An 18,091-nucleotide genomic window follows, 5' to 3' on the forward strand; every position below is an offset into this window, starting at 1 on the left:
GTAAGTAGTGTTTACAACATTGTAGATACGTAGAAAACTTTAAGTAAAATGAACAAGTAAACAGTTTGTTTTACTTTCCTTTTGTAGTTTTCTTCTTTCTTCCAGCAGAGAAACAGACGTCAATGAAAACAAACACCAGACTTCTTTTAGAAAAGAGGAACTTTAATGCAGTACTTTGACTTATAATCAAGTATTTTTACTTTTTATTTTTTTTACGCATTTTGTGAATACTGCTTCCACTGGAGTGTGTGTGTGTGTGTGTGTGTGTGTGTTTTATAAGGAAACTAGTTGAGCAGCTCTATTTGCTTTCTCAAACATTAGAGAGGACCTGCCCTAACAGACACACACACACACACACCTACGCACACACACACACACACACACACACACACACACACACACACCTTCCTCCCTCCCATCACACTGTTGGACAGAAAACACAAACAGCAGTTAGTTTCCAACCGTTGAAGAAAGAAGACGGAAAGAGAGATGAGACGACTTCAGAGAGACACGATGTAGACAGGTAGACAGGTGAACGGGTAGACAGGTAGACAGGTGAACGGGTAGACAGGTAGACAGGTGAACGGGTAGACAGGTAGACAGGTGAACGGGTAGACAGGTAGACAGGTGAACGGGTAGACAGGTGAACGGGTAGACAGGTTTGTACAGACAGTCATCAGGACCATCATGTCCATCAGTGTGAATCTGAGGAAGATCTCCAACCTGCCGGGACGATACGACAGAAAGGTTGAACTCTGCTTCAGAGGTCAGTAACAAACACTCACCTGTCTGTTTGTATCTAAGCGGAGAAAACTTCTCCTTTATATTAACTCGCACTCTACGGCCAAAAGTACGCGGACTACCCTGAATTTAGTGTACTTCTGGTCTCTGGATTGTTTTAATGGTTTGTTTTGGACAGCTTTAAGAGTAACTGAGTACATTTACTAAAGTATTGTACTTTAGTACTTGAGTATTTCCATTTAATGCTACTTTATACTTATACTCCGTGACATTTCAGAGGCAAATAGTGTACTTTTTACTCCACTCGTTACTGGTTACTTGATGATGTAATATTAAAGATAAAACTGTATTCACAAGCTTCCCAGTACACGATATGAGCACTTCCACCAGATCCGCTGAAAGTAGAAATTGAAACTGAAAACCTCAATTTCAAGTAAAACTCCTGCTTTAAAAAACAAGTTCAAGCCTATTAGTATTAAGTAAGTAGTTTTTGGTAGAATTTCTCAATTCAGATTGTTATAATGATATATGAATGAGTGAATACATCAATGAGTGAGTACTGTAAAATGCTACAGTTGTGGTCAACGTGTAACTAATTTCCACTGCTTTTTTTTCATCCTGCTCGGTGGTTCAGCAAAAATACAAGTTACTAGTTACTTTATTCACGCAAAACATAAACCAAACTTATAATGTATGATGTATTATTAAAGGTTAATCTTTTACTTGAGTACATTTTTGAATGCAGGACTTTTACTTGTAACATTTAAACAATATGGTGATGCTACTTTTACTCAGGTTAAAGATCTGAGTACTTTTTTCCACCACTGCCTCCATGTTTGGGTGAGGTTCACCAGCCAGTTAACATCAGTGCTGTTGTTATATTACCTGTCTGTCTGTCTGTCTGTCTGTCTGTCTGTCTGTCTGTCTGTCTGTCTGTCTGTCCTCCAGGTTTCACCTATAAAACCAAAGCCCTGCAGTGTGAGAACTTGGCCATCTTCAACGAGGTCAGTAAACATACTTCACTACAGGCGGACACGCTCAGAGCCAATCAGAACACAGAGCGATGATGTCATCATTAGAACCAGCAGCAATTCCTCTGACGTCCACTAAAATGAGACTTTGGTGGTATTGAAGTGAATGGAATGTCAGAGTGAAGACAGACGGTCAGTTCAGGGAGAAGCAGCTGTGAGGATGAGACGCAGCTGAGATTTCAGATCACATGACCTCCGTCATATCTGTCCTGTGTGTGTGTGTGTGTGTTACAGCAGGTAGCTGCAGGTGTTTGTCTGCTTTAGATAGAAACTATTTTAATGGAGCTGATAGGAAACTGTACCACTCCTACAGTACACACACACACAGCCGCTCCTTCAACACATACACACCTACAGATGTGATTAATTTGTGTTCTACTGCACTCTACTGAGCCCCGCAACAACAAAGCAATTCATCCTCTTGTTTTTAGCAGGAATTATATCGAGCAGCTATTGGCTCTATGGATTGCAATGTCAGTTTGATTCAGACTGAAGCTTTTTTGCCAAAAACGAATAAATAGATTAATTGACAATTACCTCTCGTCTCGTAAGGCAAGAGCCTGGAAGAGCTTCAAATCAGGGAGTGAAAAATGTAAAATAAAAACCACAATTGTGCATAACATGTTATGACATTGTCATAGTAAGCCAAGATGTCGCTGCAAAGTGGTGTCCCATTCGTATTTTAACTATTTCAAGCCCTTGTACCCTCTGACGCTCAACTATTTACCAGGTGACGTCAGTTAAGGCCCCCGAGGGTTCAGGGGTTCAGGCCTTAGGGGGGACAGTGGAACTGGGCCGAACTCTATTGGTGGAGCGGAGGCGGGTCAGACAGCTAACGGCTAACGACCTGGTTAATCACCTCCCGTACGGTTGTAATTAACAGGAAAGTTAGCTGCCAAAACCATCTTTTGTACCAGGCTGTAATTTATGCTTTAATATTGGGCATTTTAACATGGGGGTCAATGGGGATTGACTCGCTTTTAGAGCCAGAATTAAGTGGCCATTTGAGGAACGGCAGTTTTTGCTATTTGATTCGGACACAGCTTTATAGTCTTGTTAAACAAGACGACAGTAGATGAAAAGTGGAGGGAATTTAATACGATTTGTCCTGAAGGCGACATGAATGTGTGAACCAAAGTTTATGGCAATACATTGTGTAGTCGTTGAGATTATTTAGCCTCAACCAAAGTGGTCGACCGACCATAAAATCGTCATCCATAGAGCAGCAGTGTACTTCAATGTGTACCATCCGTGACTCGATGGGGTGAACCGCACAACGACAGCCGCTGAGGCTCATGGGTACTGTAGTGTCTAGAACATAAAACATTTCTCAATCAGAACAGAAGTCAGCAGGAGACTTTCTTAAAAAATACATTTCATTACACCGTGTGATTTTACAAAGGGGGAACACATTTGTTGAACCGAAACTTCCACACTTTACATCGGCACTTGTTTGTTGACATAGTCGCTGCCCGCAGCTCAGATTGACGTGAACGCAGCAGTTAGTTCTGGGTGGTTTAGTTATTTTTCTCTGTGCAGCCTCGGAGTAAGGCTTGTGTTTGTTCTTCAGGTGTGACCAGGAGAGTGTATGTGTGTGTGACTAAACCTACTGTAGCACATGATGATGTATGGTTGTGATGGGAAATATCCACAGTCAAGACAGAAATGGTCTCTTCCTTCTTCGTCTTAGTGTTTCTTTGTTGTCAACAAAAGTTAGCAGTTTGCCTGATATTGATGTTAATATATAGCGGCTGTATCTCAATGCGTTGGCCGTCAATCACAGGGTTGGTGGTTCAATCCCCGGCTCTGAAGTGTCTTTGAACAAGAAACTGACGTGAAATGTGTGTGTATTTACTTCACATGAGACAATATATGGGAGAAGTCAAAGGTGGAGAAAAATATCAATGAGGACATTCACATCAGACACCAGAGACCCTTTGCTGTCATAAGACATACACAGAGCAATTCTACAACCAAAGTAACCCGTGTGTGTGTGTGTGTGTGTGTGTGTGTGCTTGTGTGTGTGTGTGTGCTTGTGTGTGTGTGTGCGTGTGTGCGTGTGTGTGCACAGCCTTTCCGGTGGCCTCACTATGGTAAAGTGATCAGAGATGAAGTTTTGTCCATCAGTGTTTACAACTGCAGTAAAGTCTTCTCCAACAGGTAACACACACACACACACACACACACACACACACACACACACACCTACACACACACATTGTTTTCATGTCTGTCAAACATAAAATGTGTGTGTGTGTGCGTGTGTGTGTGTAGACTGCTCGGTAAGCTGGTCGTCAGCCTCCAGCATGTCGTTACAGCGGGGAGGCTGTTGCTGCGGGAACCGCTCACCGATGCCAACTACTCCCTGACTGATGTGAGGACACACGCAAATAAACACACGCATATTTAAGACTTGTCGTCGGTTGACATCGATCTGGGTTCTTCTTCTCTCTCTGCAGATTTATATCGAGTTGGACATTCGATATCATCCAGCTGACGGAGCAGCAGGAAGCTGGGAGGGACTTGACTTCCTGAAAGTCGAAGACAACGATGAGTAAGACGTCGTGTCCAAACTGAACCAGAAAACATATTTTTCCACATATATGGAGTACAACTCTCTGGTCGTTGTTTGAAGGAGGGAAACAGAACTTTTTAGTTGTCATTTGCACACTAAAGAAGAACTCCCACGTTCATTGAAATCGTCTTCTTTCCTGCCTTCTCCAGAGTCGTATGAGAAGATGTCTGTGTGTCCAGCGCTGAGATAGATCCGCTGGTTTCACAGAGACCTTTAGATCAGTCAAATGGAAGTTAGACAGTTTTGACAAAATAAAGACTGAGTTAGCCACCCTACTGCCAGGCTAACTCAGAAATTGTCATAATTGGTGCTTTGCTAACAATGTAGTGGAGCGAGTTCTTCGAGACATTAACCCATTATTAATATTCTCATTTGTCCAAAGAAACTACCCTGAGCCTGGCTGCTGAGTTATCAATATATATATTAGCCGATATTTGTTTACAATTTGGCAGCATTTAAAGTCTTCTTCCAATCAGAAGATTTCGGCAGTTCGATCCCCGGCTCCTCCAGTCCATGTTGGTTAAGAAAACTTCACCCCAAATTGCTCCGAGGACTGTGCCTTCAGTGTATGAATAGGTGTGAATGATTGGTCCTGATGGTAGGACATGGTATCCCCTGCCAGCAACATATGAATGACATGTCGTGTAAAAGTGCTTTGAGTGGTCGGAAAACGAGAAAGGTGTTCTACAAAAAGTTTACCATTTACCGTAGTCAAAGTCTGTCTTTGTGAAAGCGGCACCAGGACGTGTTTATCTTAACTTAACGCAAATATTGGAAGCAGGGGAAACTAGAAAAAAAGGAGTGTGAGGCCTCCAGACTGAACACATGATTCTTTTCTCTTCCTTCATCCTCAGATCAGCTCTGGTCATCAGGAATGACGGATTTAATGACCCTGAAAGGTGAGAAGTTACACGACTCGCACGTTCATCCTCTTAGCTGGAGCGTGACTGGATAATGATACGATCTGCCAAAATATTAGACGTGCAGAACTATCAGTGGGATTCGAGACTGAACATCCAATCGTGATCCTCATCCCCTAGAACCAAATATTCCTCCTACCTCTACTTCTGACAGAACAACGTACACACAGTATTAACTACTCTCTCTCTCTCTTTCTCTCCTGTCAGTCAGCTGACTGTCGCTCGCTCAGGTCAGCTGGATAGAGAGGCTCGGCATCTTGGGCGGAGCCTGGTCCGGACCGGGGATGAAGACGATGATGACGATGATGACGATGATGACATTACGGACATGGAGGCTTTTGATGTCATCTTCACGCCTCTGCTGAGGTCTGGTTACTTTACTGTCTGTCTTGTCTGTCTGTTTACCTGAGTTCTGTCATCTCATGATCTGTTGTCAACAATGTTTGTTTGTGTGTGTGTGTGTGTGTGTGTGTGTGTGTGTGTGTGTGTGTTTGTAGCCGTTCCAGGCCGATGTACAGAAGTGTTGCTGCAGAGATGCCCAGAGTTCAGAGCTTCCAGGTGAGTTTATTCCTTTATTCCTTTTTTTGAGGCGTCTATGCTGGTCCATGTTATCGTGGCATACCGGCTAATCAAGGCAGCCCAGACATCCTGTTCTCCGGCCACATCTTCGAGCTTCTCCTGGACGGCTCCTGAGGTGATGTGTAATCCCTCCAGCATGCCCTGAAACCCTTTAATTAAAGTGACTATAACCTAAATCTTTATTTATCTTTATGTGAGAGGATGAACCTGCAGAAAATGATCAGATGAATCTGCAGCTCACCTCGACTTATTGGAGCTTTAAAGTGAGTTTCAGCTCATTGTTTAGCTCTCTGACCCACAACTTTACTGTGTTGGTTCACTCTCACCACGTTTCTGCAACAGGCGGCAGTATTAACCTCTTAAACCCCCAGAGGCTCATGGGTAAATGTTGATCTACAATGCGTCGAATGATGGGGTTAGAATGATTTTTTTAAAAGGGTCAAGAGACAAATCTGTAAGTGTACACTATACCTGCTCAGCACCAAACAGCAGATAGACACGGTAAAGCCCAATCCCAATCTCCAAATTTACGGACTCGCAGATTTAGGTTACCCAAAATTCATAGCGTTGTGACTTTAAACAGGTTTACCAGGGAAAGCACAGAGGTACAGCTGCAGCATCCTCCGTGAGACACCCTGAGGGCCATAATCCCTCTCCAAACATGTCAACTGGATGTGCAAACTCTCATGAGCATCCTTGATTACTGTTCCACTACTGGGACAGAATCTGCATTGCGTCTCCTCGAGCTGAAGTTCAACAATCAGCAGGAGTCTCTTTTCCAGCAGCCTAAATGAAATACCCTCTAGAGACCCCCGTCTGTCAGTCCACAGGCACTGTTCCTCTGATGTGGGTTGGGTGGCGAGGATTCACTCAGTTCTAACTTATCTGATGCTCTTCAAGGGGAGATGATTAGCAAACAAACCTCACAGCCATTCAGAGGAAACCATGAAGCTTTTCTGTGTGTGTGTGTGTGTGTGTGTGTGTGTGTGTGTGTGTGTGTGTGTGTGTGCAGTTGAATGTGAACATCCTGGAGGCTCAGAGGCTGGTTGGAGTGAACATCAACCCTGCAGTTTTCATCAGAGTGGGGGATCAGAAAAAACGCACCGCAACGCAGAAATCCACCAACTGCCCCTTTTACAACGAGGTACTGCAGAGAGGTGACAGTACAGTAGAGCACAGTACAATATAGGGTAGTGTAATATACAGTACTTTAATAGAGGGATAGAGGTATCTGTCACATAATAGTATCTGTCACATAGACGTGGTATAGATCATCTGAAAGCTTGGAAGCTGAAGATTCATTTGAGATGCAGCTTAGCACGTTGTTGTATATTGAGTTAATCAATTGGTTAATTAGGATGAATTGTGAACTTCCTGACAAGCTAGCCGCACAGTGATCAAATGGATTCGTACGGTCGTCTAGTTTCACATGTTTCCAGTATCTTCACTCTCACTCTCATGATAACTGAAAGCTACAGCTTCTGAAGTACAGTTTGCGGGTTACCTCCTCTTCTCTTTCAGAACTTCCAGTTTGAGTTTCAGGAGGCTCCACAGATCCTCTTGGATAAAATCATAGAGATAAAGGTCAGTTCTACTGTTTGGTTGTTTTGTTTTTTCTCTTCTGTTTCGACTGCTGTGGTCTGGTGACCACCTGCAAAATGTCCCCTCCTCTCAGGTGTTCCACAGGCGGGCTCTGGCCTTCCTGATGACCCACATTGGAACCTTTAAGATTGACATCTCCACCGTGTACAACCAGCCAGGTACCAGAACGGCTCAAACTGCAGCACTGACCCAAACGCTGCACAGTACTCACTGACCTCTGACCTCTCTGCGACTTCTCCAGAACACCGCTTCTACCTGAAGTGGGCTCCTCTCACCGACCCGGCAGACACCAGGTCAGGGATCAAGGGTTACGTCAAGGCCAGCCTCAGTGTGCTGATGAAGGGAGAAGATCTGGGCATGCCCAGTCTGCCACCGCCCTACCTGTCTGGAGCCAGGGAGGGTGGTGTTACTGAAAAGTCAGTAACAACACATCTTCAATGCATCGTCATATAATAACAATAATGATAACTTTATTTATTTACCACCTTTAGCACCTTTCAAAAACAATCAAGCAAATCACAGATATAGACAGGAATCAGAGGACAGGAGTGATCGGATCTCGGTAAGCTGTCTTAGTTTGGCAAAGCAGACATCAAAAGACGAGTCAGAATCAAAAATGACACCTAAGTTTAAGGCCTCTATTGTTAGAGGCCTACATATACAATACTACAATACTAAAATACATTGTTAGAAAAGGTGCCAAGACTAGAGGAGCGATAATGAATGCTGCTCGTGCTGCAGCTACAGAGGGTAATGATGACTATTTCTGATTTGGAGTCATTCAGCTGCAGGACATTTACTTTAAAATGATAATACAGGACAGGCCTTAATGGGACATACAGTTGTGTGTCATCTGCATAGCGGTGGAGGTCAATATCATGTCTGCACATGCAAATCATTCATCAATCATCATTACTTTTATCACATCAAATAACAGTGTTGAATTGGCACAGCCAGATAAACATACTGTAGTTGGGGCCTTGACAAAAATGAGGTGAGGGCCACTATTGACCTCCCCATCGCATTTATTAACAAATTACATTATATTGAATCTAAGGATAAACAGCTGGTGCAGTTGTCTTTGGGTTCTGACGCTGTGTTTTTCTTGCAGAAACCTGATGCTTCCTCGTGGTATGGCTTCTGAGCGTCCGTGGGCTCGGTTCCGTGTTCGGATCTACAGGGCCGAGGGTCTGCCCACCATGGAGGCGGGGCTAATGGCCAAGATGTCAAAGACCACTGACCGGACGATCTTCATTGATCCCTACGTACACGTGACCTTTGCTGGACAACAGGTACTCAGACATATATATATATATACATGTGCTGTTATATTTATTCTCCCCAGGGGGTAGCAGCCAGTAACAAGACACTTTTGAGAAACGTGGAAACTAAATTTTGTTCCTGCACTATATTTCGACGTAGACTACCTTAACAATCTGGGGGGAACTTTGGGATTGGAGCTTGCAGGGCTGGACTTCACTGATTGGCAATGGTGGAAGAAGTACTGAAATAAAAGTAGCAATACCACAGTGTAGAAATACTGAATTACAAGTAAAAGTTCTACATCCAGAATTCTACTTCAATTAAAAGTACAAACGACAAAGGGTACTTTTTCAACTTCTTCACAATTCTTTAGATGTTGTGGAAACCGAAACTGAAATACGTAAATGGAACTTTTTCTTACAAGTTTAGCTCCTTTGGTTCCAAAGTTCTTGGAACTTTGTGGTCAAAAACGCAAAACTCGGAGTCGCCAAATCAGATATTTTCAAATCGTAGTGTGTGTTTGTGTCTGCAGGGCGAGACTTCGGTTGCCAGCGCCACCAACTGTCCAGTTTGGAACGAGGAAATCTCCTTCATCGAGCAGTTTCCTCCTCTGGCTCAGCGAATCAGAGTCCAGGTCCTCGATGACGCCATGATGGGAGACATCGCCCTGGCAACGCACTTCCTGGACCTGCAGCAGATTTCTGATCCTACCAGGAACGGTACGACACGCAGTTTACACACCAACTATTTTTACTTTAATGGAACTCTGAGACAGCTGACAGAGGCAGAGGCGGGCCTTCATTTCTAATTTCCCTGTTTTATAAGCAGGTTTAAATAGACTCCCTGTAATTTATCTGCTCTTGTATTTATTTGCTCTTGATGCTGTCTACTGTTCAGATTTCCAGTTCCTTCTATTTTGCTGAGGTTATTTTTCAACGTTTCCTGCTTAAACACTTTCAAGGGGCATACAGTTGTTCCTTCCTTTCTTGGTAGGTTTTTAATGTAGAACATCTGAAGGAAGCATGAGTTTAATTAGAAGTAGATTCAACTTGATCAAAAGTAAGTTCAATCAACTGGAATCAGCAAGTGAGAATGGTGTTGGTGTCAAAATAGAAAGTGTTTTTTTGCTGAGTGGTATGAAATTATGGTTGTGTACATTTTCTATGTAATGCTGAATTTGCGTGATAAGCCTTTAATGGAGACCAGCCAGACTCCATTATATGAACGTCAGCTTTTCATTGAGAATTTACAGTGAAATATCTGTCTGTCTGCAGGGTTTAACCCCACTTTTGGACCAAGTTGGCTGAACCTGTACGGATCTCCTAAGAACTCGACCCTCGGAGACGTGCACCAGGTAAACCAGAGAGGAACAAATCAAACCTAACATTTAAAACAATAATTCAACAATTTGGAAAATTCCCTTGTTTGCTTTCTTTCTGAGGATACCTCGTCAGATAATCAGTCAACAACACATATTCACCAGATTTTGTAATGTGCAGATGGCTTAACGTCAAGTTCACAGAAAAGGCACGTGCTGTGATAGTAAAGTTACACTGTTTACGGAAAAGGAGCCGAACAAGGTTGTCACTTATAATTCCGCATTGCATCCAATCACAAGAACGCGTCGAGGCAATGAGTACCATTCAATCACTGCACAATGGATGCTGCGACGAGGCTTTCATCATATGGGAGTGGGCGGGGCTTCATCCAAAGTGGGCTGGAAAAACAAAAGGCACGTACAGGCCTTTTGTGGAGTCAGCACCAGTGTGGGCTGAGCCATACGTCAAATCTAAAGTTTTTGCTTTTTCTCCACCCGTAACATTGGTTGTAACCATGCGGCAACCTATGACACTGAGAAATGAAGTCAATGCGGATTTGCCAGAAACAGCAGTTCTGCGAAAGGCTTCTTGAGGCTGGCTCCAAAAAGGACTCAATCCCCATAGACCGCCATGTTAAAATACCCAACTTTATAACAGAAATAAAGACGTTTAGAGCCTGGTATCAAATTGTTTTGGTGTCTATCGCCAATATCCCTGTCTTTGACAACTGTAGAGGGATGAATTTTTAGATAACGCACCCGTTATATTATATTAAGGCTTAAAGTCAGGCTATTATATTAAGGCTTAAAGATCCATCTCTTTGCCCATTTAGCAAAGGCGGAGTTTGGCTGCCAAGATGGTGACAGCCAGGAGCCGCCAACTTTGAGCTTCACAACAGCTCTTCGGAAAGTAATGGGTGACGTCACTGAGACCTCAACCATATTTTCTACAGTCTATGGTTTTAGACCTGCCCTTTTCAAGCCACCTCCTATTCATAGAATATCTAAAGTATTCGAAAGAAACGAAACAAAACTGATCCAGACTGAACTGGACTAACCCTCACTCTTCTCCAGGCCTTGAACCAGGGTCTGGGTGAAGGAATCTTCTACCGCGGTCGCATCCTTCTCGCTCTCTTTGTAGAAGTCTACTCCTCGCCTGATGCAGTCACCCCAGAAACAAGCTCTGCCTCCGTAGGAATGGTACGTCCTACTTCTTGTATGTTAACGCAGTCTTTTAACCAGCTATTTATCAGCAGCTATTTTCCTGTCGCATTATTTATGTGACCTTAATCATACCCACCTGATTTCAGCACATCACCTCATCGAATCTCACATGACCTCACTGACTCTTTATTGTGCCTTTGAAGATGAAGGGAGCGCTGGGGAAGCTGGGACTGAAGAAGAAGAAGATCAGAAGCAAGAAGGGGAAGAATAACGAAGGTCAGTCTGCTGAGGAGAAGCAGGAGGAACGACTTTAAAGGGGATGTGGTTTTTAGTCGTCGTTTGAGAACGTTGGTGAAACAGAGAGGAGAACCAGTTTCATGTTTTAGTTCAAGGACATGGATGGATATCAGTTTCTTCTCCGAGGGTCCAGCACAGAGACAAGGACATGTTTAGTTTAGCTTTGCACAAGCAGGCGGAGATCGCCTTTCTTGACTCAGATGAAGGATCTCAGAACAGAGTTTCCAGATGTTTGAGTTGTATTCCAACTGCAGTTACTTTTAAAATGATTTGTCTCAAAGCCAGGATGTTGAAATGAAGAAATGAGGCTATAGTACAGTACAAATGTGATGTCTGATATTTCAGCTACTAACGAAGTGCAGAGTAACCAAATCCTTTGAGCATAAACAGTCACTGTCAGTGTTGATCGTATTATTACAGACTCACATGAGTCGCCCCACAGGCATATTTTGGACGTCTTGGTTGGAGACCTCCATATGTGTTCGTAGTTCATTCATTGGTTTGTTTACTTGTTGTTGCCGTAGCGTCTGCATCTGCCAGCGCATTGGTGGACGATTCTGGGGAGGCTGGAGTTGAGATACCGGAGGCTGTTACCGTGGAGATTGAGGAGATCCACCCACTCCCTGAGGTCAGTGCCGCCGGCAAAGAAACTTACATTGATAAGAGGTGAAATCGAATCGGTCGTTCCATTGCAACATCAGCTACGCCTCCGCCATTTTGGACTGAAGGCAACTACCGTATATCAAAGCTCCCTCATTATTTTTTTCACAAACATTTTCCATTTTCACCTCTCATCCCTAACGTATAATTGAATATCATCTGCATAGCGGTGACAAGATAGACTTTTAAAACTACTTATTACCTGCTCAAATGGAAGGATGTACAACTCAAGACAAACAAGAGGAAGCAGAACAAGACTTCACCCCACGAGACAGAGTTCCATAAGAGGAGGTGTTCCAGGTAGAAAAGAGAGAGAAGTCCTGCAGCTCTCTGATTTTCTTCTTATTTTTCGTCCTCAGGGTTTCGTGGGACCACGGCAGGACTTTCTGTTGTTTGCGTCTCTGTTTGAAGTCACTATGATTGACCCGTCTGTAGGAACCAGACCGTTGACCTTTGAACTCTCCATAGGTAAATATTGTATTCTATGTCCTGGGTTTCTGTACTAGGACAATTATTAAATGAAGTCAGAAAATACTGATCCATCACGATTTCCCAAAACCAAAAGTAATTTTCTTTAAAAACTTGACCAACAGTGCACCTAAAGATATTACTTTTACTGTAACACAAGACTAAGGAAAGTGGCAAACTCAAAAGCTGGAACGGCTATTCTCCACAGTTAAAGGGCTGTTTCACTGCTTTTCGGTTGGATGGTGTTGAAAGTTGACATATGGTTCATTATTGTGCAGAGCACATCCTTATACTTCCAGTTTGTATAAACTGACCTGATCTGCTGCAGATTTCCACTTGGCATAAACACAGTCAAACAGGACATTCACCCAGCTTCACTCCTGAAGTGGTTAAAAAACCCAAAACAGACAAAAAAATAAATAAAAGTGTTCGAAGAGAAGAGAACAGTTCTTGAAGTGGATCATGCTTGCATTAATACAAAAATAGCTCGTATTAATGCAAGCAGGCATCATTATTTGTAGCAGCAATTGAAATTCAAACACCACATTGTTGAGATTTAATCAAAACTTGTAAATTAATATAAAAACAAACTTACTGTAGTTGTGAGAGAGTGTGAATGAAGAATGCTTTTCCGGTACCGGGGGACTAAATTTGGAGCTCATTTGGAGGTTGGCTCAGTTTTAGGGGGATGGACGAGGGATAACTGATAAAAAAATCCCCAAAAACAATTTTAGTGAGTGCATTGGACCTGCTTTGGGACCCTTTTGGCCACCTGGGGTTCAGATCATTTCCAACATCAAACCGTTGAGCTCCATCAGCTGTTTTGTTTCTGGCAGGGAATTATGGGAAGGCCGTGGAGGTTGAGAGATCCAAGAAGAGCCAGAGCAAGGAGGAACTGAGGAGGAGCAGGGAGGAGCTGAGAAGGAGCAGGGAAGATCTAACCGAGGAGGTGCAAGGCCTGCTGGAGTCAGAGGAGGAGCTGGACAGAGAGGAGGTGCTGAGTCCCGAACCCGAGTCCAGATCTTTGTCTGCTCCCGCCAGACCCCAGCCCACCGAGTACGACAGGTATGTAACCACTGCACCTACGACCACTAGCCGTGATGTGGTTAGGGCATGGGGGGCACAAACCTCGCCAAAAATGTATGATACAGTGTTTTCATGTATAAAACAAGGTGTGTCCCAACTCTCGTATCACCAGATCACAAGAACAGAGGTATGTTCTGTCCCCTCTCCATTCAAGGTTAACTCCTGTGGCTACACTAACTTAGGAAATATTAATCAAGGAAAGATTGTTATGGTACTTAAAGTGAACCTGAAAACTTAAATGTCGTTATGTTTCAATGATTTGTGTGTGTCTTTGACACCTTTGTACTTGTTACCCATGCACACGACTTAATAAACATCTAAAAATGTAAATTGTCTACGACACAATCCTTCCATCAAATAAGAGACACCCTTCTCCCAAACCCCATCATCCAGCTACCTCTGGGTAATCCCAAATCTGAAGTCTAAAACAAAATCTGCATGAGAGTCTATGGAGCACAGCCATAAAGTTGGCTGGACGATGCTACGCTGTGATTGGCCAGTCCGTGTTCGAGGGCGGGACTTAGCGAAGGGTCAATTGGCCCCAATAGGTTGACCAGTACCTTGCATGGTAGCTCGCTGCCATCGATGTGTATGAACTGCTACTACATATAAATGTAGTCCATTTACCATTTACAATGATACGGGGCGATTCTTGGTGGAGTGAGATCTACAGTAACTACTCCACAAACTCTGTCCACTTGCTGTCTGTCTGCCCGACTGTCTGTTTCTCTGTACCTGTCTGTCTGTCTCTCAGGTCGTTCCAGTGTCTTCCTCTCCAGCCACCCTCTGAGAAACAGAAGCCTTGTCTGTTTGTCTGGAGTCAGTTTGAAGATCACAACTTTCGTCTCTATCAGGCGAACTGGCTCAACAAGATGGCCGACAGGCTGGCGAGTGATCTTTGATTTACTTTTTATTATCGCACAATGCCTAAAAAAGATGTGGTCACATTTCATCCTCTGTTCTGCTCCCCTTCCCCTCTTTTAGGAGCTCGGTCTTGATGAGGTAGAACGTCTCTCGAGGAGGCCGAGGAGTAACGTGAAGGAGCGTTTGGTGGAGGTGCTGCTGGAGCTGGTGGCCTCATTCAAGTCAGTCTCCTCCTACTGAATCATTTTTATTAGAATAGATTATGTTTGATTTGGTTTGGTTTGGTTTGGTTTGATTTGCCTTGTTTGTCTCTCTCTCCGTCCTCCTGTCTGTCTCTCTGCAGACAGTTTAATGTTTTCGCAGTCAGGAGGTCTCCGTTTCGTCCCAACAACCTGGACAGATGCAGGAAGGAGTTTATCAAGAAGAATTTGGTGAGTCTCCTCTCACCTGCCTCCATGTACCTGCCTGTCTGTCTCACTGTCTTCCTGTCTGTCTTTCTGACTTAATGTCCACCTGTCTCCAGGTCTTTCTGGCCAGACAGGCAGTGCGTTTCAGGCGGAGGCTCACCAGGCGGATGGTCAAACAGCGGTTGATGGATAGCAGGAAACTCCTGAGGAAACTCCGCCAACTGGCGAAAGAGGTCAGAGGTCATAAAGTGGTCTCTATAGCTCACCACAAAGACATCACAGGTTGCAGTATGTTCAGTATGTCTGACGCCCCACCCTCTCTCCAGCCCCAGACCACCATTCCAGATGCGTTTCTGTGGTTACTGAGTGGAAGCAAGCGGTTGGCTTACGTCAGGATCCCCGCCTACTCCATCCTCTTTTCATTGGTGGAGGAGCAGAGGGGTCGGGACTGCGGCAAAGTCACGACCCTCTACATGAAGGTAACGGTCCTAACGTTGACGTCCATCTCTAAAATCATCGATGACGTTCTCCGCTTTGTCTCTGAAAACGTCTCTCTGTCTGTCTGTCTGTCTGTCCGTCCGTACGTCTCTCTGTCTGTCTGTCTGTCCAGTCGCCAGGAGGTTCCGCAGGTGAGATCTTTGCGAAGCTTGAGGTCTACCTGTGGCTCGGTTTGGCCAAGTACAGTAATGAGGTCACCAAGTGCTTGCCGGAAGAGTTTCTGCCGGTCTATGAGGAAGAGGAGGAGGAGGGGCAGAGGAAGCTGGTCACCGCGGGGAAGAGGAAGCTTCCTGTCACTCTGTCCTGCCAGGGTGAGTCACTCATTCTGTCAGAATGAGTGGAGAAATGTTTCTCCTTCAAAATAAAAGCCCAGTGATTAGTTTTAATTTGACTTGTCGATCATGAAGCTTTACCTGGACTCAATAGCAGTCTGTCCTGGTCAGCTGGAGGAAGACCTCTCTCACGATAAAGATGCGAGTATCCACGCTGATAAGCGATTAACGTTCTGTAAACGCTGGCGCAAAGCATCACAATCCAGCTGTCCCCTTCTGTCCCCTAGAGAAGTTAAAAATCTACGGTTACAAGACATGTACGGCCTACTTTTACACATTTATATGAACTACGTGTACATGCTAGCTATTTGTATTATAATCACAAGGAGGCCATAATAATCGTCATTTCTTTAGTTTTGGTTTCTTGGTCAGAAACAACAGAAACAACATCCATAAAGGACTTTCCTTTTTTCGTTTGTAAAATTGAAAAAAAAGAAGTTAATTAGTTCATGAACTGTAGCACTCAAAAAGTGCTCATAAAGTGTTGAAATCAACAGTATCCGCCCACCATGATGGTTCTGACAGATGCACAGCACCACTATCCCGCCCTTGAAATATGTGGATAATTCAGCCTAGATTTTTGATGTGGACGGCCCTTTACTCTCTTTCTCTTTCTCTCTCTCTCTCTCTCTCTCTCTCTCTCTCTCTCTCTCTCTCTCTCTCTCTCTCTCTCTCTCTCTCGCGCTCTCTCTCTGCAGACAGCAGGTACTTCCAGCTAAGATGTCACATGTACCAGGCGCGTGGCCTGATTGCTGCCGATGACAACGGCTTATCAGATCCTTTCGCCAAGGTCCTCTTCTCGACACAGTGCCAGACCACCAGGGTAGGTACAACCGTCCCGCTGGTTAAAAGGTCCTATTGGTTTAAACATTCCTACGATTCACATGCCTCGGCCTGCTCTAAGAAATCAATAGTACTAATCAGTTTTTCAAAATAAAACTGCGATTGCTGTCGAACAGTCAGGAGTCTTCGATGTCTAGTATTTGTCTATTTTACAATAAAATGTACCTTGAACGATGTTTTTTATCAGTTTTTTTTATATATCTCTAGTGATTCTGCCATTTATATTATAAATGGTCAAGATTTGTTGCGCAGAAATAGAGATATCATAACTTTTAATTCCTAGTATGGGTACGAATACCCCTGGATCGTACATTTCCCATAATGCAATTGCCTGGAACCGTGTCTTTCAAACGCCACACCTCCAGTTTTACGCAGGTTTTACATTTAGTCTCAAAGCCCACAGACATATGAAACAACTGTTTTCATACATATTCTGTGTGTGTGTTCAGGTGATGAATGAGACTCTCTCTCCAGCCTGGAGTGAGTGTTTGTTGTTCGACAGAGTTCTGCTGGAGGGGACGAGAGAGGAGCTCCAACGAGACCCGCCTCTCATCATCATCAACATCTACGACTACGACGCAATGGTGACGCTGAGCTTCTTCTTCTCCCTCACACATTCTACTGCTGTTTCAGTGATGTCATCACAGCTTGTGTGTGTGTGTGTGTGTGTGTGTGTGTGTGTGTGTGTGTGTGTGTGTGTGTGTGTGTGTTTGTGTGTGTGTGTGTGCGTGTGCAGGGCAGTCCGAAGCTTCTGGGTCGGGCGTTTGCCGAGCCGGAGTTGAAGTTTGTGGAGCAGCACTACAAGAAGCCCCACCTCCGTTACTATGACATCAGTAGGGGCAAGACCCCGGCTGGTGAGCTGTTGGCCACCTTCGAGCTCATCGAGCTCGACTACTCTGGGTTTGGAGAGGTGACACCTGTCGATCAATCAAAGTCTCTCTGTTTGCACCTCTTCATTGTCCATCATTTCTATCAGTGATAACGTTGTTATTATGGCGTTTGTCCTTGCTCTGTAGTTTGTACTGTTAGCGCTGTTAGCATCGTTAGCTGTGAGCTACCGGCTCGCCTTCACCATGTTGAGAGCTGTGTAGAGGCAATTGAAATTCTCCCAATATCTTTGACTTTAATACGTACAAAATTTAGAGGATCCGAGGTACATCCAACACAGTCTCGCAAAATTGTCATGGAAAACACTGCATTACGTCATCCAAAACAAGATGCCACCCGACTTGAAAACTCATTCAAGCTCCAGTTTAAATAATCTGAATAAACTGTTGGTTTGTTTCCAACACACTGATCACTTCACTGCTCGTATTTCTTGACTTGTCCGATTTATTTTTAGTGATGTCGCCGTTTTCTCAAATGGCTGCTTTTAACTTGGTGAGTAAGCTGTTACGTTTACTGATAGAAATGATGGACAAAACCAAAAAGAGTTGTAATAAC

At 44.0% G+C, this 18,091-nt stretch overlaps 1 protein-coding gene across 1 annotated transcript in view; it reads left to right on the plus strand.

Annotated features, from left to right (window-relative positions):
* Nucleotides 1-687: 687 nt before the first annotated feature.
* The window catches only part of fer1l4 (fer-1 like family member 4), a gene marked incomplete at its 5' end in the record, with an annotated part of 28,637 nt that continues 11,233 nt past the window's right edge, over nt 688-18,091 (plus strand). The window contains 29 exons of the mRNA XM_079266236.1: nt 688-766; nt 1,690-1,745; nt 3,844-3,932; nt 4,047-4,146; nt 4,232-4,326; nt 5,202-5,246; nt 5,475-5,633; nt 5,765-5,825; nt 6,859-6,990; nt 7,368-7,430; nt 7,522-7,606; nt 7,690-7,864; nt 8,560-8,740; nt 9,244-9,430; nt 9,986-10,065; nt 11,104-11,229; nt 11,397-11,469; nt 12,015-12,118; nt 12,510-12,618; nt 13,455-13,683; nt 14,459-14,591; nt 14,689-14,789; nt 14,912-14,999; nt 15,092-15,208; nt 15,302-15,454; nt 15,586-15,784; nt 16,504-16,628; nt 17,098-17,232; nt 17,385-17,558. Coding sequence (XP_079122362.1) covers nt 688-766; nt 1,690-1,745; nt 3,844-3,932; nt 4,047-4,146; nt 4,232-4,326; nt 5,202-5,246; nt 5,475-5,633; nt 5,765-5,825; nt 6,859-6,990; nt 7,368-7,430; nt 7,522-7,606; nt 7,690-7,864; nt 8,560-8,740; nt 9,244-9,430; nt 9,986-10,065; nt 11,104-11,229; nt 11,397-11,469; nt 12,015-12,118; nt 12,510-12,618; nt 13,455-13,683; nt 14,459-14,591; nt 14,689-14,789; nt 14,912-14,999; nt 15,092-15,208; nt 15,302-15,454; nt 15,586-15,784; nt 16,504-16,628; nt 17,098-17,232; nt 17,385-17,558 — 3,453 coding nt within the window. The remainder of the gene's footprint in view (nt 767-1,689; nt 1,746-3,843; nt 3,933-4,046; nt 4,147-4,231; nt 4,327-5,201; nt 5,247-5,474; nt 5,634-5,764; nt 5,826-6,858; nt 6,991-7,367; nt 7,431-7,521; nt 7,607-7,689; nt 7,865-8,559; nt 8,741-9,243; nt 9,431-9,985; nt 10,066-11,103; nt 11,230-11,396; nt 11,470-12,014; nt 12,119-12,509; nt 12,619-13,454; nt 13,684-14,458; nt 14,592-14,688; nt 14,790-14,911; nt 15,000-15,091; nt 15,209-15,301; nt 15,455-15,585; nt 15,785-16,503; nt 16,629-17,097; nt 17,233-17,384; nt 17,559-18,091) is intronic.

The sequence above is a fragment of the Melanostigma gelatinosum genome, assembly GCF_949748355.1.
Source record: "Melanostigma gelatinosum genome assembly, chromosome: 3".
NCBI classification, from domain to species: Eukaryota; Metazoa; Chordata; class Actinopteri; order Perciformes; family Zoarcidae; genus Melanostigma; species Melanostigma gelatinosum.